The 18,406-nt window shown below is 38.2% G+C and overlaps 1 protein-coding gene across 4 annotated transcripts in view; it reads left to right on the plus strand.

Moving 5' to 3' along the window:
- The window catches only part of POT1 (protection of telomeres 1), a 156,476-nt gene extending 143,258 nt beyond the window's left edge, over positions 1–13,218 (plus strand). For all 4 annotated transcript variants that reach the window (XM_034767918.1, XM_034767927.1, XM_034767935.1 and 1 more), the window contains 4 exons: positions 1,247–1,338; positions 5,565–5,656; positions 9,938–10,043; positions 11,032–13,218. In XM_034767918.1, coding sequence (XP_034623809.1) covers positions 1,247–1,338; positions 5,565–5,656; positions 9,938–10,043; positions 11,032–11,144 — 403 coding nt within the window. In that variant the 3' untranslated portion in view covers positions 11,145–13,218. The remainder of the gene's footprint in view (positions 1–1,246; positions 1,339–5,564; positions 5,657–9,937; positions 10,044–11,031) is intronic.
- Positions 13,219–18,406: the final 5,188 nt, after the last annotated feature.

Here is an 18,406-nt window from a genome sequence, read left to right on the forward strand (position 1 = left end):
TACATTTAAAATCTCAGCCTTTGCAATTGTCATTAACGGTCTTACATTTAATCTATGTAGAATGTTTGGGTATTATCTTATTGCCCGTGTAGTTGTCCTAACTTTGAATGCCACATATTCTATGTAACATATTTAAAAGGTATGAATTATTTTCCTGCAACGTATTAAACCAAATTCTGCTATAATTTACTCCACGGTAAAACTGGAGTGACTTTATTGATATCTGCTTCACACCAGTGTAAGTGGGAGCAGAATTAGGTCCACTGATTCTACATGACAAATTTGCTTTTAAAGCTGATTTTAAAGATAATAAATGTCAATTTTATGTTACAAATGTAACATATTAGCACAGAAGCTTATTTTGAGGGCAGAATAATGCTACCGTAACTTTGTTTCTTGGGGCAAAAGAAAACAACTTTATATGGACATCTCTCAACGTAAGATATTTTTATCCACTTACAGAATTTTAGTTGCTGTCTTACATCCTGTAAAAGTTTGATGATGATACATTAGTACTCCAGGAATAAAAAGAAGAGGTTCTTTTAATAACTTATAATTACAATATTTTAGGCACAGGTTAAGACAAATTCCTATACTAATAATCGTATAATCCTATTGTGTTTTTAATAGGTAGTAGAGTTTCAGATTTATTACTGCTCTTACAAAATGGCACTTTGTATGTATTGTTAAACCACAAAAAGTGCTAATGTACGAATATGTGCTCAGTTGGTATTGGTGTACAGTTAGCCTTTGTTATTCAATTAGGCTCTTTCATGGGTCAAAATAACTTACTTTTTGTAGCTGGTGATTCATAAGGAGCATTAATGTGGTTTAGTACTTTAGATGTTGAATGAACCTTCTCCGCCTTAAAAAATCTGATTTGTCAACTGTGGATCTTTTCATAGTGGAGGCGGTTTGCATCCCCACTGAGTAACTTTATTTGAATACAGGTTTGTCACATCTTACGCGCATTTAACATGCACGATTTCAGCTTTATGCGGTCGGCAAAAACAGAAAGAGAAAAATAACAATTTTAATACTGTAGCTGTAGTGCGGGCGATTCCGCCTGCCATTACACTCAATGTAATTTTGACTATACACAATTTTCGCTTTACGCGCTGACTGCGGAACGTAACACCAGCGTAAGATGCGACAGACCTGTAAACTTGTTTGGCGCAGAATGAAAAAGCGAATAGTTCATCACCTTGAAGTCTGTACACTGTCAGCATTTTATTTTAAATGTCAGGTGCAAACAGTGTTCAAATCAGAAGACTATCCAGAGTCTCAGTTCCCTTGCAGAAGAAGAACCATCGTGGGAGCCAACTGAAATAGCACGAGGTTAGCTAATATCATTATGACCTGAAATAGATTGTGCCTTGATTCTTAAGGTAGATACAAATTGTCTCACTGAATGGATTACACTTTTGCTTAGATCTTTATATATCCTATGGATATGCAAATATATGTATTTGCATTTTGTGGGCTGAAGTTAAATATATGATTATCTTTTTAAAATATTATATTAAAGACGAACTGAAAAACTTTTTACCTGTCAGAATGTGAGATCATTGTTTAGTGTTTATTCTGCATTAGGTGGCATTTTTAACAATTAAGATAGTGCAGGTGTAACGAATCTTTGGTTACATACTTATAGATGTCTATTGTGAGCTATACACAAATATGTAGCATCAGGAATAAAATTTGTACCACTCACAAGTCTTCCACTTGAGCCAAATGTGACTCTTCCTTAGCTGTGAGTGATAGTAAGGTTTGTATCTTTTGTAAACACTACCATTAGAGGACATAAACACTAGCCTACTACATAACCCAGGGAATTGGTGAAGAGTTAATCGCCCAAGTCAAAAGGGTTTGAGCCCCTAATTCTCCTTTCTGCTTTTGAAAATCTCCCTATCTATTCCTTGTGTTGCTTTAGGTAGTCTCATCAACTGATGGAAAGAAAATAGAGCCCTGGGAAATACAATGGGTAAAGAAGATAACGGTTTGAACTGTTTCTAAATTTAATTATTTTAAATCAGTTCACATCCTAATAAGGATTTGCAATCTCAAGCAGTATCTAAGTCTGACTGATTTTATTAAAGAATACAAACTACTGCAGAAGCATGATGTGTCTCACAAATATCCTCTCATGTTTATTCTGTATTAATAAATGTAAGCTAACACATAATTTACAGTATCAAATTGTGTTCATTAGAAATGTACTTTCCCCCCCCAAATAAAAAAAACTAAATTCATTAAATGAAAGCTTTCCAACAAATTAAATAAAAGCAGTGGTTGGGAGATTTGTAATTCCTCACAGCATAATTCAGCAACATACCAATGTGGCTACTGCATGAAAACCAATTTTGTTTGGCCAAATAAATAGCTTTGGTTTGGTTAGATTGAACCCTTTGCTTTCAGAATGTACTGCCCTGACATTTTAGTCACTGAGTGGTTGGATCATGGCAGCATAAACAGTGTAGGACTACCCAAAGTACCATGGAGTACATTTCTTTTTTTATAGGTAAATACTTGATCAACTATTTAAATTTTTTTCCCGGAATTGTTTAATTTAAGATAGCACAGATATAAAATGGGAAGATATATAAATGTCTGTAATACAAGAGTAATGCATATAATATATAACTAATATTTCCATAAGAATTTCTGAGTTCATTTGAAAAATATGAAGGTTCACATGAAAAATATGAAGGTTCATAAGGCAAGAAGTGTGTTAAGAAGCATCAGTTGTTTATATTCAAATATCTATGGGCTCTTACGAGTCCAAAGTGCAAAGTCTTCCCTATTTTACAATTGTGGACTCCTTTTAATGGAGTCTAAACTCTTACTAAACAAAATTTCCTGAAAGTGATCTAGTCTGGAATCATCAGGAGAAACTGAATAAGTGATATGTAAACAGGTCATCCACCTTTTTCTTGGAAGAAACTTCAACAGTGTTTCTGTAGAGATGTCTATTCTCACATAATTTCAAACATATATTGCAAGCAGTTATTTTTTACTTACTTTTAAAAACAAATTGATAAAATATGTGAATATATTTCTAGTTTTAACTGATTATAAATCATTTGCGCATAGAATCAGAATAATAGAAATGTATGACTGGAAGGAACCTCGAGAGGTTATCTAGTCCAGCCCTCTGTGCTGAGGCAGGACCAACTAAACCTAGACCATCCCTGACAAGTGTTTGTCTAACCTGTTCTTAAAAACCTCCAATAACAGGGATTCTTTAACTTTCCTTGGAAGCTTATTCCAGTGCAATTTTTTTTGTAATATCTAAGCTAAATTTCCTTTTCTGCAGAGGAAGCTCATTACTTCTTGTCCTGTCTTCAGTGGATCTGGAGAACAGTTGATCACCATCCTCTTTGTAACAGCCCTTAGCATAGTTGAAGACTGTTACCAGGTCCCTCCTCAGTATTCTCCTCTCAAAATTAACATGCCCATTTTTTTTAACCTTTCCTCATATGTCAGGTTTTCTAAACATTTTATCATTTTTGTTTCTGGACTCTCCAGTGCCACATATTTCTTAAAGTGTGGCACCCAGAACTGGACTCAGTACTCCAGTTGAGTCTTCACCAGTGCCAAGTGGAGCAGGACAATTACCTCTCATGTCTTACTACATATGATATTCCTGTTTATACACCCCAAAATATTAGCCTTTTTCACAATTGCATCACGTTGACTCATATTCAGTTTGTGATTCACTTAAACCCCCAGATCCAGACTCCACTTTAACCCCCATATTTCTGCAGTGCTACTCCTTAGCCAGTTATTCCCTGTTTTGTAGTTGTGCCTTTGGTTTTTCATTCCCAAGTGTAGTACTTTCCACTTGTCTTTTGCTGAATTTCATCTTGTTGATTTCAGACCAATTTTCCAATTTGTCAAGGTCATTTTGAATTCCAGTTCTGCCCTCCAAAGTGCTAGCAACCCCTCCCAGTTTAGTGTCATCCACAGATTTTACAAGCACACTTTTCACTCCATTATTGAAGTCATTAATGAAAATATTAAATAGGACCAGACCTTGGACAGGCCCCCTGCAGAACCCTACTAGGAATCTCAAGCAGTATTCAAAATATAAACCATACACAGACTCGTAATTAAAGATAGCCAGGAGAGAGTATGATTGGTAAGTAGTTGCAATAATTATATACATTATGTACATAGTTTTGAATCTTTTTTGTTTGACAGATGACATAGTTAATATCAGTGGGAGACTGTACCTAGCCATTGAATTTTCACAGATGGTTTTAGTTAATTTCAGAGTACCAGTCAGGCTGCTTTTTTATTTGAGTAGAACTTGCCCAGAAATTTTAACTACATCATATGGAATAAATTGTTTTCCCATAGATAATATATTTCACCAAATATATTGCCGTATGTTAGTTTAGAACACGATACTGTTATCATTGAACCAAAGGAAAACTCTCACTGATTTCAGTGGAAGATCAGGCAGAAAGAGATCCTACCACATAGTCAGAAGTTAGGATGTATGCAAACATTTGCAACATTTTTACTAAAGAGAAAAGAGGTACTTTAGAGCAGTGGTTCTCAAAGTCGGTCCGCCGCTTGTTCAGGGAAAGCCCCTGGTAGGCCGGGTCGGACCGGTTTGTTTACCTGCCATGTTCATAGGTTCGGCCGATCGCAGCGCCCACTGGCCGCGGTTTGCCGCTCCAGGCTAATGGGGGCTGCGGGAAGGGCGGCCAGCACATCCCTGCTGCTTCCCGCATCCCCCATTGGCCCGGAGCGGTGAACTGGCCGCGATCGGCCAAATCTGCGAACGCGGCAGGTAAACAAACCAGCCCGGCCCGCCAGCGGCTTTCCCTGAACAAGCGGCGGACCGGCTTTGAGAACCACTGCTTTAGAGCATTTTCTGTATTTTTCTAAACTCTTGAGCAAAACTGAATTTCCATTCTAAAGTGGCACTCTATACATCAGTCTTTCTGAGCATCTCATTTTACCTGCAACACAAAATGTTTTCACTTAGTGTATAATAACATTGTCATGAATCCTATATATAGAGCTATGTGAAATTTTTAGTGAAAATACATGTTTCACTGAAAAAATGCAGATTTGCTTCAACCAAAACAATTAGCAAATTCAAGTAGATTTTGGTTAATTTTTTGTATTGGTGGGAGGAGAGAGACGAAAAAACAACTTTTCATTTCAGAAATGCATTTTGTTTTGGAATTTCCCTCAATTTTATATAAATATAAAAACCTTGAAATCAAAACAAAATGTCTGGTTTTAGGTTGAATGAAACATTTCCATTGTTTGCTTAAAAAAACCCTCAGAAATGTTTTGTTTCAGGTCAACCTGAAAAGATTTTGTTGTTTAGTTTTCGGTTCAGTGTTGAACTGCAAAATCTGTTATTCGCACAGCTCTAATTATAAATCCACAACCTCCACCTGTCCAAGTATCTGATTATATTTTAAAATTATAATCGTACAATAAGTCACATAATTAAAAGCAAGTCATTTCAATTACCTTGTGTTGTGATAATTTTGTCTTGAATATTCAGTACCTAAAGCAAAATATTTTTCCCACACTAGTTTTAGGTATTGAGCCACTCCAATATGTCTTTGTTATGAAGTTTACACTTGATGATGGCACAGGAGCACTGGATGCATACCTCTTTGACTATGTAAGTAAACAGAGAGTAAAAAGATGATGGTTCTTGTTAAGTATGGTCTCAGAGATGTTTGCATGTGTATATGAATTTGTGCATTCTCTTTGTCATATCCAGTGTTTTAAAACAAACTATTATAATGAATGTACAAATTATTAGCACTATCCACTGGTGAAAATGCTGTTTAGGTCAATATCAGATAAAAGGTAAAATGGGAGAAAAATGTGTGTTCAAGTCTTAAAATGGACTGAAGAGAGGAACTGGAGTGGGGGATGTGACCCCCCACACACACACACACCAGGGCACAACCTGGACTGTGGAATTGCTGTGTTCCCTTTAACTCTCTGGATCATGGTACTCTTACACTGCTCTGCTAGTGACTAGCAGCCCCTTCTGGCTTTGCTCTCACACAGCCATTAGCATATGAAGGCACACCCAAAGTTACATGCAGGATCTCACAGCCTGTCATGAACTATACACAGGGAGACGCCAGCAAATTCCCTCCAGCCCCAGCCTTGCACCCCAGAAATGTACCATCTTGCACTGATCAAGAAGGTCTTGAGCATTGTAAGCTCATTAATTAATTCACCACTCCTTCAAAGGATAGTGGACGTGCCCCAGCCTTTGTAATCTGAGCGGATTCCCCAAGTTCTTTAGACAAACTCACTGATAAAGATAAAAGATTAAAATAAGTTTATTAACTACAAAAAGATTTTAAGCGATAATAAGTGGTAGGCATAGAGGTCAGAGTTGGTTACATAAGAAATAAAAGGTAAAATTTAAGTTTAAATCATAAACTTTATCAAACTAAGCAAGAGTTGAATCAAGCAGTTTTTCTCACCCTACTCTGGAGTTGCAAGCAGTTCACAGTTCTTAATACACAGGCTGAATTCCCTGCTCAGCCTGGAACCAATTTCCCAGTTCGGAGTCTTTTCTGCCAAAGTCTTGTTGCCTTCAGAGTAGGTGGGGCGGAAAGAGGCAGACTCTTGATACCACTGTCCCTTATTTTATATGCTCAGTTCATATTCCTGGAAAAATACTGACTCAAACATGGTGTCAAGCATCACCTGTCCTGATACCTTGCTGAGTCACTGAGTTAAGCAATCCCCATTGTGTAGAGCTTGAGCAATTGTCTCTTATTGAATTGTAAATCTCTTGTTTGCAATTCCCCTGCTGGTCAACGGCTAGTGAGGGTTGCTTAACACACATCTGGGTGTGGGTTAGCCCCTTTGTTGCCATTGAAGAGCTTGCTATCGGCATCGCCTAGACTCTCAACATATTTCAGTAACAACCATGTAGCAAAATCTCATAACACCATATACAATGATGATATACATATTTTGACAGAACAATGAGTTTCAGCAAATCATGAGTTTTCATAGGATACCTTACAGGGCATTCTTTGTACAAAATATCATAACCATGCACAAGTGGTGAATATGGGGGGTACAAGATGCAATTTTGAAGTACAATATGTCACAGGGGTATTCAGCACTCTGTGTTTCCACAAAGTCCCTGCCTGAGCTGGCTGAGTTTCTCTCTGTCATGGTGTTAAAACACCCTGTCTGATTGCTTTTGATGTGATGATTGAGAGTCATTGAGAATGACTTTTTGTGCAGGTTAGCTCAGGATTTTATGACTACTCTGACAATTCTGTTTCCTTACTGGATAGATTCCAGCCAAAGCCATATAGCTGTCCATTCTCTAAATCTAGTTTTTTGATCTAAAGGTCTGGGTAATGTGGGCTCTTGCTTGTCATGGACTGACTAGTGCCTTCTAGGTTGTATTTAGCTAACCTCCAAATAAATGTTAGTCCCTGCCCCCAGAAAGATTATTGTTTGCCGTACCTAGACACTTGGTCTCCACATTTAACATAAGATTATACATTCACTCTTTGTGACTTTACACACTTTGCTTAAATTACATGTCTCCCTTTCCCAATTTTCTAAAATAGAAATAATATTGGCCTGCCCATGGGAATGTGAGGGATTAACTAAATGATTCTAAAGTGCTATGTAAATGTGAAGTATTATTTTTCATATGCATATGTAATAGATGTATAACTTTGTGGAAGTAATGGAAGATCCTATTTCATACATTCATGATGGCAAATTTAAATTAGTTGTGAGTACTCTGCATGTCCTAGATTTTGAGTAGCTGGGTCTTCATGTTTCATTTATATAGTTGTCCTTTTGGTTGTTGCATACCTGCTGATAATTTCAGGTAGGAATGTAAATGTTAAGAAGTATGAGGGCTTTGATAAGATGAATAGATGCTGATAATACTAATCTAATATAACATTACATTTGTAATATATTACACTGCAGCTTTGGAATTATCTAAAGCCAGTTGGGCTTTTTGGTCCCTGTGTTTCACAGCTTAGGATAGCCTGACCTCAAATACATACAAATTAATATATACGTATATTTTTACCCACTGTGTCAAGTAACAATAAGGGGGAAATGTTTTCCCTTTTCTTTTCTTTAACACGTTCTGTATAACAGGTTAAAAGGCTCTTCTCTTAAAATATGAAGGCCTTTAGCTGCAAAGGAAGCTGAAGCCCAGCAATCCCCACTTTCTTCTCTTTTTTCCTTTCCACTGCCCCTCTCCCCTTCTTTGAAAGCTGTTCTTTTAAATTGAGAAACTAATCTGGGGGAGCTGTTGACTGCTACAACTGAGTTGCAGGGGGAAAAGGCAGTTTTCTTTTGAAGTGTAACCTGCACTTCAAAAGGAAACTGCCACTTTCTTCTGCCCAGACTAAGGTGCTCCAGGAGTGCTTGAGAAGAAGCTGGTTGCTTTGAAGTGTAACTTTAAACTATCTTCCAGTCAGATTTATATAGTAACGCTCCCAGTTCATTTTCTTAACCTGATAGTCTAAGTAAAAGGAGCTGGGGAGAAGAGTCAGGAAAAATTAAAGTGTGAGTTGAAAATGTGTCTGTTTTGCCATAAACAGTTGTTATTTAACAGTTATATTATAGTGCCATCTAGAGGTCGACCAGAAAGGAACCCATTTTGCTAGGTGACAGGTCAGCTGGGCTCCAGGGAGAGAGAGTCAAGATTGGCCAAGAAATGTGGGGGAAAGAGGAACAAAATGAAAGTCTGGTCAAAGTTATGTTAAAATAATTATGTTGTAGTGAAAATTGTTGGGAATAGGCGTTATACAGTTCCCCTACTGTTTTATTTCATCGTCTACTTGGGCTACTTTTTATAGTGGGAAGATAAATTGTGTAAAACCCACCCATGTCTCTTTTCATACTGAAGAATGAAATTCAAAACGAGAGTTCTACTTGCATAGGTTCAGATTCCGACACCCATCCTCCTGTTTAGTGATATCTTACTCCTCAGGATTTCCATTAATAGCAATGGACTATTTGAGTGGTAAGGTTGAATTTAAATAAGGATGGCACAATCCTGTCTGTAATTTCTGTCTGTCTGTCTATTGTACTTATATGACCCCCATAACTGTAGTATCTAGAGCTGGGCAATGGAGGGGGGGGTGTTATTTTTTCCACACACAAAAAAAATTTATTTTGGGGTCTCTGAAACTATTCACAAATTTGTGACTAATTTGTCAAAAAGTTTTGCCTAAAAAAAAATGAAAAATGTTTTTTCAAAAAGTCAAAATGTTTCATGTCAACCATTTTAAAACATTGTTTTGACTTTGTTTCAAAATGTTTTATTTAGAAAATTTTGAAATATTGTTTTGACTTTTCATTGTGAAATGATGTTCCATTTTTAAATTTTGTCCAATTAAAAGAAACCCACGCAAAATGGTGAAAAACATCCAAAGCTGACTGAATCAACACAAAAAATGAAAAAAGTAATCATTTCGTGTCAACCTAAAACATTTCAATTGATTCAAAACAGGGGGGAAAAAAGAAAAACTGAATTTCAGTTTGAATCAAACCAATTTGTTTTTTCACATTTTTCGGTTCAGCCCCCTGCCAATTGAAAAATCTATTATTCACTCAGCTCTAATAGTGTTTGAGTACCTCATGATCTTTAATGGATTTATCTTCATGCAGTATGTGTATTAGTAAGGCATTAATGCACTTTTTTGGTGGTCTAAGTCATTGACCATACTACATGTCTCAGGGTTAATACCCTACTCATGCATGCTCTGGTTTGTTTCTAGCTGTATCTGGATTATTTTAAAAACACTGAACTGAATATATTGCTCCCTTTTGTCATTTTAGTCTCTTCATAAGATTCAAGAGCCTGCTAAAATGACACTAACTAATGACACCTGATTTATTTTTGTCGTCTTTTCTCCTCAAACCCTTCCACTTTCCTCAGGAAAAGTTTTTCCAGATTCCTGCCTCCGAAGTCCTTACCAGTAGTCTTCTTCAGGAGAAGATGGAAATGATCATGAATATACTTTGTCCTCCAGGAACAAAACTAGGTCAGCTTTTTGTAATCTTCTACTATATATGTAAAGTTATGTTGAATTCACCATTTATTTATTATAAATATGATGAGAACACAGACCAAATTCAATACTATAGAATTGTAAGGAAATTGTTACTTACTTTTGTTTAGTGTAATATGTTTGGTTTGTCCTTTTTAAAAGAAGGGCCTTTGGAAACAGAAGTAATAATTCAGTCCCTACAATGGTAATGAGGGTGTGCAGCTGATCTCTCATGCTGGCATAGATTTAGTTTTATATGTATACATGCATGTCCAGGCAGAGCTAGATGTGTAATTCACATTCATATGGAAGTTAACCAAAACACCTTTATTTAAAATGTAACAGAAGCATAGTGACAATTAATAGAGAATTCAGTCTGAGCCCCTCACTTTAGGCCGGATTCTTCCACTGAATACACATACAAAGTTGGAGTATCCTTTCTTGCAGGAAATCCCTGTGGAAAGTGACTCAGGGTAAGGAAATCTCCGTGAAGATCCCATCACAGAGTTCCTCTGAGCATTTCATCTGGGGGCCCAAAGTGGAAGCTTCCACTGGACTGTCTGCACAGAACTGTTTGTCTTTGCCATAGCTCTGGCCCTTAGGAGCCTGTTTCCTCACAGTGCAAGTCCAAAGCACCCAGGCACCCTTGTCCCTGGGGACCTTCTCCCACCCAGTGCAGTGGGTGTTCCATGGAATAGAAGATATATCCCTAGGCTGCATTATCTTCTCCAAGTAAAAACCTTTGGTGAGAACAGAGGGAGAATAATGATACAAGTCCCACTCTGCTGCCTCCTCCTCCCAGGTGGCTCTCTCTACCAGCAGAGAGGAGAAGCGTTTCTCAGTGGAGACTAATCAACCCCTTCTGTGCATAAGAAACTTCAAAATCCATTTTTAGTTTTAGATGAATTATGTGTTAAAGTTCCACTTTTCTTATAAAAGCTGGAAATACTATCAAAATGTGTAATTTGTTTTTGATTTGTAGATGACTTGCCATGGTTGGAATGCTTCATCAGGTCTTATACTGTCAAAGATGGAATGGAACAACAAGTTTGCTATCAAATTTTTGACACTGTGGTTGCTGAAGACGTTATCTAGTGATATGTATTGCAATTTAAGAGACATGCAATTTATCGACATTATCGATGACAAAAAAGTTTTGAAGCTATAAACACCATACAAGGTTTTGTATAACATTTAGTGTATCATGTTCTGTGTTGAGAAATATTAATCAGGAAAACAAATGTCTTTTTCTGCATCTCACTTGTGCATGAAGGTTTTAGCTCTTCTGTTCCTGAATTAAAATGAATTGGACATATGCTAAGAGGTATTTATTACTTGCTCTGGGCCCAACCCAATGAGTCAAGTGGCAGTTAAGGTGCTCAGCACTTCATGGGATTGGTCACTGCGTGGTTGAGACTGTTAAAAGTGGTTTAATATCCAAACATTCCTAGCTATTACACAATTGAAAATTATCAATAATGTTACTAAATTCTGCTATGACCCACAGAGTCAAATTTAAAGGGCCATTGTAAAATGTAAACATGTTTTATAATGTATGAAGAACAGTCAGCATGATTACGCTTTGTTTATTTATCTGTTTTAATACAAAAGAGTAAGTGATTTGAGAACAGCTGTGGAAACAGGGCTCTTCCATTAACTTGTATTCCCTTACTTTATTCTGTACAAATCTATTTTAGGGTTCTAAAAAACCATGGGTTTTTTCCTTACTTTAATTTCTCATTGATATGTAGATTGTAGCGAGCTCTTCCTGCAGTCCTTATGTGTGCAAGTAGTGTAATTGACCTCAGTGGAGCTATTTGCATGAGTTAGAATTACTTATCTGGTTAAGATTCATAAAGTCAGTCCATAAAAGCAGGGATATTTAAAATATTAAAATGAATACTAATATTTATTAGATTATAAGGATGGTAAAGTCAGACATATTTGGGGCCATATCTGACATTGCTGCTCCTTTAAATTGTTTGTGTATTTGCAGAGGTTCTTGCACATAGTTTGGCTAAATTTAGTGTCCGATTATACTGTCTCGATTGCTTTTCTCTTTTGTATAATTGGATTGGATACCTAAATTTAGAGACAGCATTTTCAGGTCAACAAGTGACTAGTTGGCTACCACAGTGGAAAAAAAATTGCGTGCTTTTACCTTGCATTCTAAAGTATTTGCCCCAAATTCAGAATCATTTTCTAGAGAATAATTTAAATGTAAAAATTCTTGTTAGGGGACTATGCTTCTTGTCATCAAAGGAAAAAAAATCACATAACATTGCACGGAGGATTTTTTTTAAATAGTGCTCATAGTTGACTAGTACTTTAATACTAAATACAAATGATTTTACTGTGTTCTAAGAGATGATTAGTTGAATAAGCTATTATATCCACTTACAGTTTCATCCAAATGTCAATAGATTTTGTGTCGTACTTTAAAAATCACTCTGGGCCATAGAAACAATGAGCTGTGACCCTAGAAGTTTATCAATTATCATGTGGGTAGAAGGTGCGTTAACATTGGAAACCGATGGTTCACTTTCAAGGAGAGGAGAAACTGTCAGCCTGATTGAATGGGACCATCAACTTACCAAGCAAGGAACAACACTGGCATTAGTTCTGAAAGCAGCTGCTTACCTACCCCGGCCTGATGAGAGAGACTGATAAGTGAATTATTTTTAAAACTTGAACACTTCAAATAATTTCAGTGGAATTTAACTACTGAAGCGCTCATCCATAAGAAATATACAAGGGTTTGTTTGCTATGTAATGGGTAGTTTAATCACAAAAACTATAGATCCTGTATTTCTGGTTGTGTTACATGACATCACAAACCATATTATGCACTGCCAATCATTAGTAGAAAGTATGTGTTAAATTGTAAATGTTTTTTAATGTAAATAAAAAGTCATGTTCCTATACATCATTGCAGATATCTATTTTAAAGTAATATCTATTTTAAAGTAAACCTTTTGAAAAGTAATAGATCAGAATATATAACGCTCACACTTCAGTGTAAATTTGTTTTCACCATCTCTAATGTTTGAGATTCGTGGCAGAACATTTTCAAGTCATTTTATGATTGTACATACGGCACTTGAAGTTGTCTGTCTGGCTATTGAATATTGTAAGTATTTAGCTGATTAATAAACACGATTTAAAATAATGAGCTCTTTGCTCACACTTAACTTTTGGATATCTATTTACAAAACCTCTCTGCTGCCAATGGCCTTCATCCAGCAGAGCACATTCTTAGATAAGTTTGTTGAATTGGAACCTAAATAGCTAAATGTCCTACCAGATGTATTTTATTTGAGATTTTCAGTGCTCGTGGAAGATGTTGAATTTCTCAGAACCGAAGACCACGGTTCACAAAACTTGTCTCAGTGTTGACCTTCTGGATCCTTCTGCAGGAGTGATTGAGCTGTGTTTCATCTCCATGACTGTTTTATTCCTTAATGCTTATGTGGAGACTGCCAACTTGGAAGCCAATTGCGATAGTAGCTTCTGTGATGCAGGCAGTTTCCACTCTGATCTGAATTGAGAGCACAAACTCACTCCAACTTACTGTAGGCCACACCTGTTACAGTAATGACTTTCAGTCACTACTGACCTGGACCAGATACCATCTTCTGCATAGAAGCAAGAAATTTCATCTCCCATTTTCAGTCCCTTGGTCACATTTCTCTAGTTTCAGAAACACATTTTAAAAATAAATCAAAACTGCCTTTCTGAATTGAGTGAATGAAATTGCTGAGATCCATCGGTGTTATAGTAGTTATCCAGAGAATTAATTTATTACAGACGTTTAAAAATGTTAAGTTTACATTTGATATAATTAATGTTGGAAAAATCAGAATGCTTTGAATGGTGAATCTGATATCTGCAATTTCTCATGAAATGCAGAAAATTTCATTTAACATCCCCCACTTTCTCTCCACTCCTTCTGCCCCCCTTTTCTCCTTCCCTTCCCACCCCCCAATATTCAGTGCTTCATTTAAAAATGAATTGCTTGCTTATAAGGGATCATCAGTTCTCTGATACTCTCTTCATGCTCAGATCAAAATAAAACAGCTAATTTGAGACCACTCTTCCATCATAAATTCAGGATGTTCTCCGTATGTTTACTTCTCAGTGTCTGTGAGGCATATTTTGGAATCCGCTTTAAATGTTCATGGATTGGTTTTTGTTGCTACCTCTTCCACTAGGTTTCCATTTCTACTTTGGCTAAAATTTGGCAAGAATAACTTTTATTATGCCAACCAGTTTATAAAACACATGTTTTGAAGCCATAAAGAGCTTTGTCTTCAGGTGTTAGCAAGTTTCCTGTTTGGCCAGTGTGGCGAGCTGATCAGCACAGGTGACCATGCAGAGCTCATCAGCACAAGTGACCATGGAGTCCCAGAATCGCAAAAGAGCTCCAGCATGAACTGAACGGGAGGTACTGGATCTGATCGCTGTATGGGGAGACAAATCCGTGCTATCCAAACTCTGTTCCAAAAGACAAAATGCCAGAATATTTGAAAAAATTTCCAAGGGCATGAAGGACAGAGCTTATAACCGGGACCCGCAACAGTGCCGCGTGAAACTTAAGGAGCTCAGGCAAGCCTACCAAAGAACCAGAGAGGCAAACGGCCACTCCGGGTCAGAGCCCCAGGCATGCCGCTTCTATGATGAGCTACATGCCATTCTAGGGCATGCCCTACAACTACCCCACCCCTGTGCTTCCCTCCTCTCCCACGCCCCCGGGTTACCTTGGCAGTTATCCCCCCATTTGAGTGACGAATTAATAAAGAATGGATGAATTTGAAACAACAATGACTTTATTGCCTCTGCAAGCGAAGATCAAAGGGGGGAGGGGAAGGCAGTTGGCTTACAGGGAAGTAGAGTGAGCCAAGGGGGTGGGTTTTCATCAAGGAGAAACAAACAGAACTTTCACACCATAGCCTGGCCAGTCATGAAACTGGTTTTCAAAGCTTCTCTGATGCACAGCGCGCACTGCTGCGCTCTTCTAAGCGCCCTGACGTCTGGCTGCATGTAATCAGTGACAAGGCGATTTGCCTCAACCTCCCACCCCGCCATAAATGTCTCCCCCTTACTGTCACAGATATTGTGGAGCACTCAGCAAGCAGTAATAACAATGGGAATATTGGTTTTGCTGAGGTCTAACCGAGTCAGTAAACTGCACCAGCGAGCTTTTAAACGTCCAAAGGCACATTCTACCACCATTATACACTTGCTTAGCCTATAGTTGAACTGCTCCTTACTACTGTCCAGGCTTCATGAGCCATGGGAGCAAAGGGTAGACTGGGGTAGGTGCGACCGCACGATGCTGCCGACTGGGAGAGCAGCCTGAGGCAGAAGCCTCCAGCTGGCATGATATTCCAGGCAGGACTGAATCTCCATTAGACGAAACTTAAAGAAGAGAATGACCTGGAGTCATTCCCATTTTTGTCCAGGCGCCCCCAACCGACCTCACCAAGGACGGCCAGGAGCACCCATGTCTGCCCAGGCACCCCCGACCGACCTCACTGACGCCAGCCAGGAGCACCCATGTCTGCCCAGGCGCCCCCGACCAACCTAACCGAGGTCAGCCAGGAGCACTCATGGAACGATGACTACGGTTAACAGTCATATTGTACCGTCTGCCGTCCGCAAGGCAAGGCAAGGGGATGCTGCTGTGTAGCACTGCAGTACTGCGTCTGCCAGCAGCACCCAGGAGACATACGGTGATAGTGAGCTGAGTGGGCTCCATGCTTGCCGTGGTATGTTGTCTGCACGGGTAACCCAGGAAAAAAGGCGAGAAACAATTTTTTGCCATTGCTTTCACGGAGGGAGGGGGGCCAGACCACATGTACCCAGAACCACCCACTACAATGTTTTTGCCCCATCAGACATTGGGAGCTCAACCCAGAATTCCAGTGGGTGGCGGAGACTGCGGGAACTGTGGGATAGCTACCACAGTGCAACACTCTGAAAGTCGACGCTAGCCTTGGTACTGTGGACGCACTCCGCTGACTTAATGCGCTTAGTGGGGACACACAGAATCGACTGAATCAAATCGATTTCTAAAAAATCGACTTCTAGTAAATTGACCTAATTTCGTAGTGTAGACATACCCTTAGAGGTGTAGAGGAAAAGCTGAATTGTGTACAGCAGAAAAGAGGGATTTAAGGGTGTTTGAAACAGTGCTGCAGTGTTCTGGGTGGACCAGAGGGAGGAAAGCGTTTCCTTGACACCATAACTGCTTTACTTTATTGGACACTGTTAGTTTCTGACATGGCTATAGTTTATCTTCTCCATATACACGTATAAGATGACGTTTCAAAAAAGCTGCTGTAACTTGGTCATTTGTCTTTAATTCCAGTGATTTGAAATTCATGAAACTGGTTACAAGCCCTCTATCCAGATGCTTTCTTTGTTTGCAAAATTTGTCCACTTTTGAGTTAGTGATGTTCAAATATTCTGAGTTTCAGATACAGCTTAAATGGTTGAATCTTGCAAATAAGTTAATCTTTACAGAGGAAATATGGATGACAGCACTTACATGGCTGTCTGAAAAAAAGCTGAAATTTTGATCTGAAAAGCTGTTAAATTGCATTTGCACTAGCCTACTCCTCCTGTTTCTACATATGCATTTTGTTCCATACTGTTTACTATACATGCAGTGTACGAAATGTCAGTGATTTAAATGTGGCTTTTTGTATTCTATGATGTACATCTTCACAGATCTGTTCACTTTTAGCTGTAATTTCTATAGGCTGACTAGCAGGTAGCTATGAGTTATAGGGACTGTAACTTCATTGAAGGGATTCTGGTAACTCTGTCAGTCGAAGAGTGCAGCTTAAGTGTCACCAGAACCCCAAAATGGAACACTACAACCCACTCATTAAAAATATACTGTATTTTAAAAATAGATCTGATTCTCCTCTCTCTCTGTCTCCAAATGACCCCTGTAGTAACTGATCCTCAAAGCATTACTGGAGCAGCTCTTCACGTGAGTTGAATATAATTCACAGGCATAATTTGAATTACCAGAGGGGATTTTTGCACTAGGAAGCAGCTACCCATGTATTGCTCTACATTAATTTGGTATTCCATCTGGAAGGATACCCTTCATGTTACTGTCTACTATGCTAAAGGTGCAAAATCCTGTCAAAATCTGAAGCAGTTGTAGTAATTGAGTCTGACATAAACCCACAAAAACAAGGAATGTCAAAGATAATGTTGCCATGCTGTCCTTAAATTTCCCATTATGCCTAGATATCTTAGACATATGGTACAGTGCATATGGTCATACTAGTCTTAGACTACTGTAATACTAAAATTGTATGAAAGTGACACCATTTACTTAAATCAATCTACCCTCTGAATTGTGGGTTTGGTTTCGTTTTTCCTTCTGTTGCTACAAGTAACATCTAAGAGCACTATAACTTGAAAGACACTAAAGAGAGGAATAATTTTTTTTCCTCCCAGATTGATAACACATTCGATAGCGTATTGGTGCTTTCTCCATTTCCCCTCTAGTCAGTTTTGCCTGGTGTTTGTGTGGGTCTCTCCCACAGCTATGGGGGAGACAAAAACATTTTTAAACATAAGAAATCTGATTGTAAAACCACAGAATTTAACAGGGACACTTAGAGCCAGGGACTGTACCTGAAACCACCTTCATATCTCAATTTTAAATTGACGATGTCTTTTTAATCTCTGAATTCCTTTGCTTTTGTCCATTTAAATCTGGGCCTTATTTTTATTTGAAAAAATAGTATTTGGTCCTTGGTGTTTTTTTTAACGTATCTTGTTTAAAACTGAGATTCAGTTTTCTTGAGTTCCTATGAAAACTGACGGTGCATTTTCCAAAATATAATCTCTTTTAATCCAAAAATCTTGGTGCAAAATTGCTACACATTTTGATCTTTATAATTTGATCAGTATGTTTACTACCTCTTTAAAGACTATTCCTATCCATTAGTAAACTATTCCCTTTTAAGAAGTTTGTAGCACGGTGCAGTCTCCTTTGATTGAAGGTTCACATCCACAATTGGTCAATTCAGTCCGTATTCTTAGGCGTAATCTTGGATTCCTTATTGATGCTGAGCTCCCACATTGCAACAGCTATGAGTAATGCTTTCTTCTGTATCCGGTGGCTAGGGGAAATTGTCCCATTTAGTGGACAAAGACCTGGCCTCATTTACTCACAGTTTCATCACCTCTCAGGCTGGATTACAGCAATATAATATACATGGGCATGAAACCTTCAGCACTTGAGAAACTCTAGTCAGTACAAGACACTGCAGCACATATCAGTAACACAGGCTATCACAAGCACATCACATCTGTCCTCTGCTCGCTAC

Source organism: Trachemys scripta, chromosome 1, assembly GCF_013100865.1.
Source record: "Trachemys scripta elegans isolate TJP31775 chromosome 1, CAS_Tse_1.0, whole genome shotgun sequence".
Lineage (NCBI taxonomy): Eukaryota > Metazoa > Chordata > Testudines > Emydidae > Trachemys > Trachemys scripta.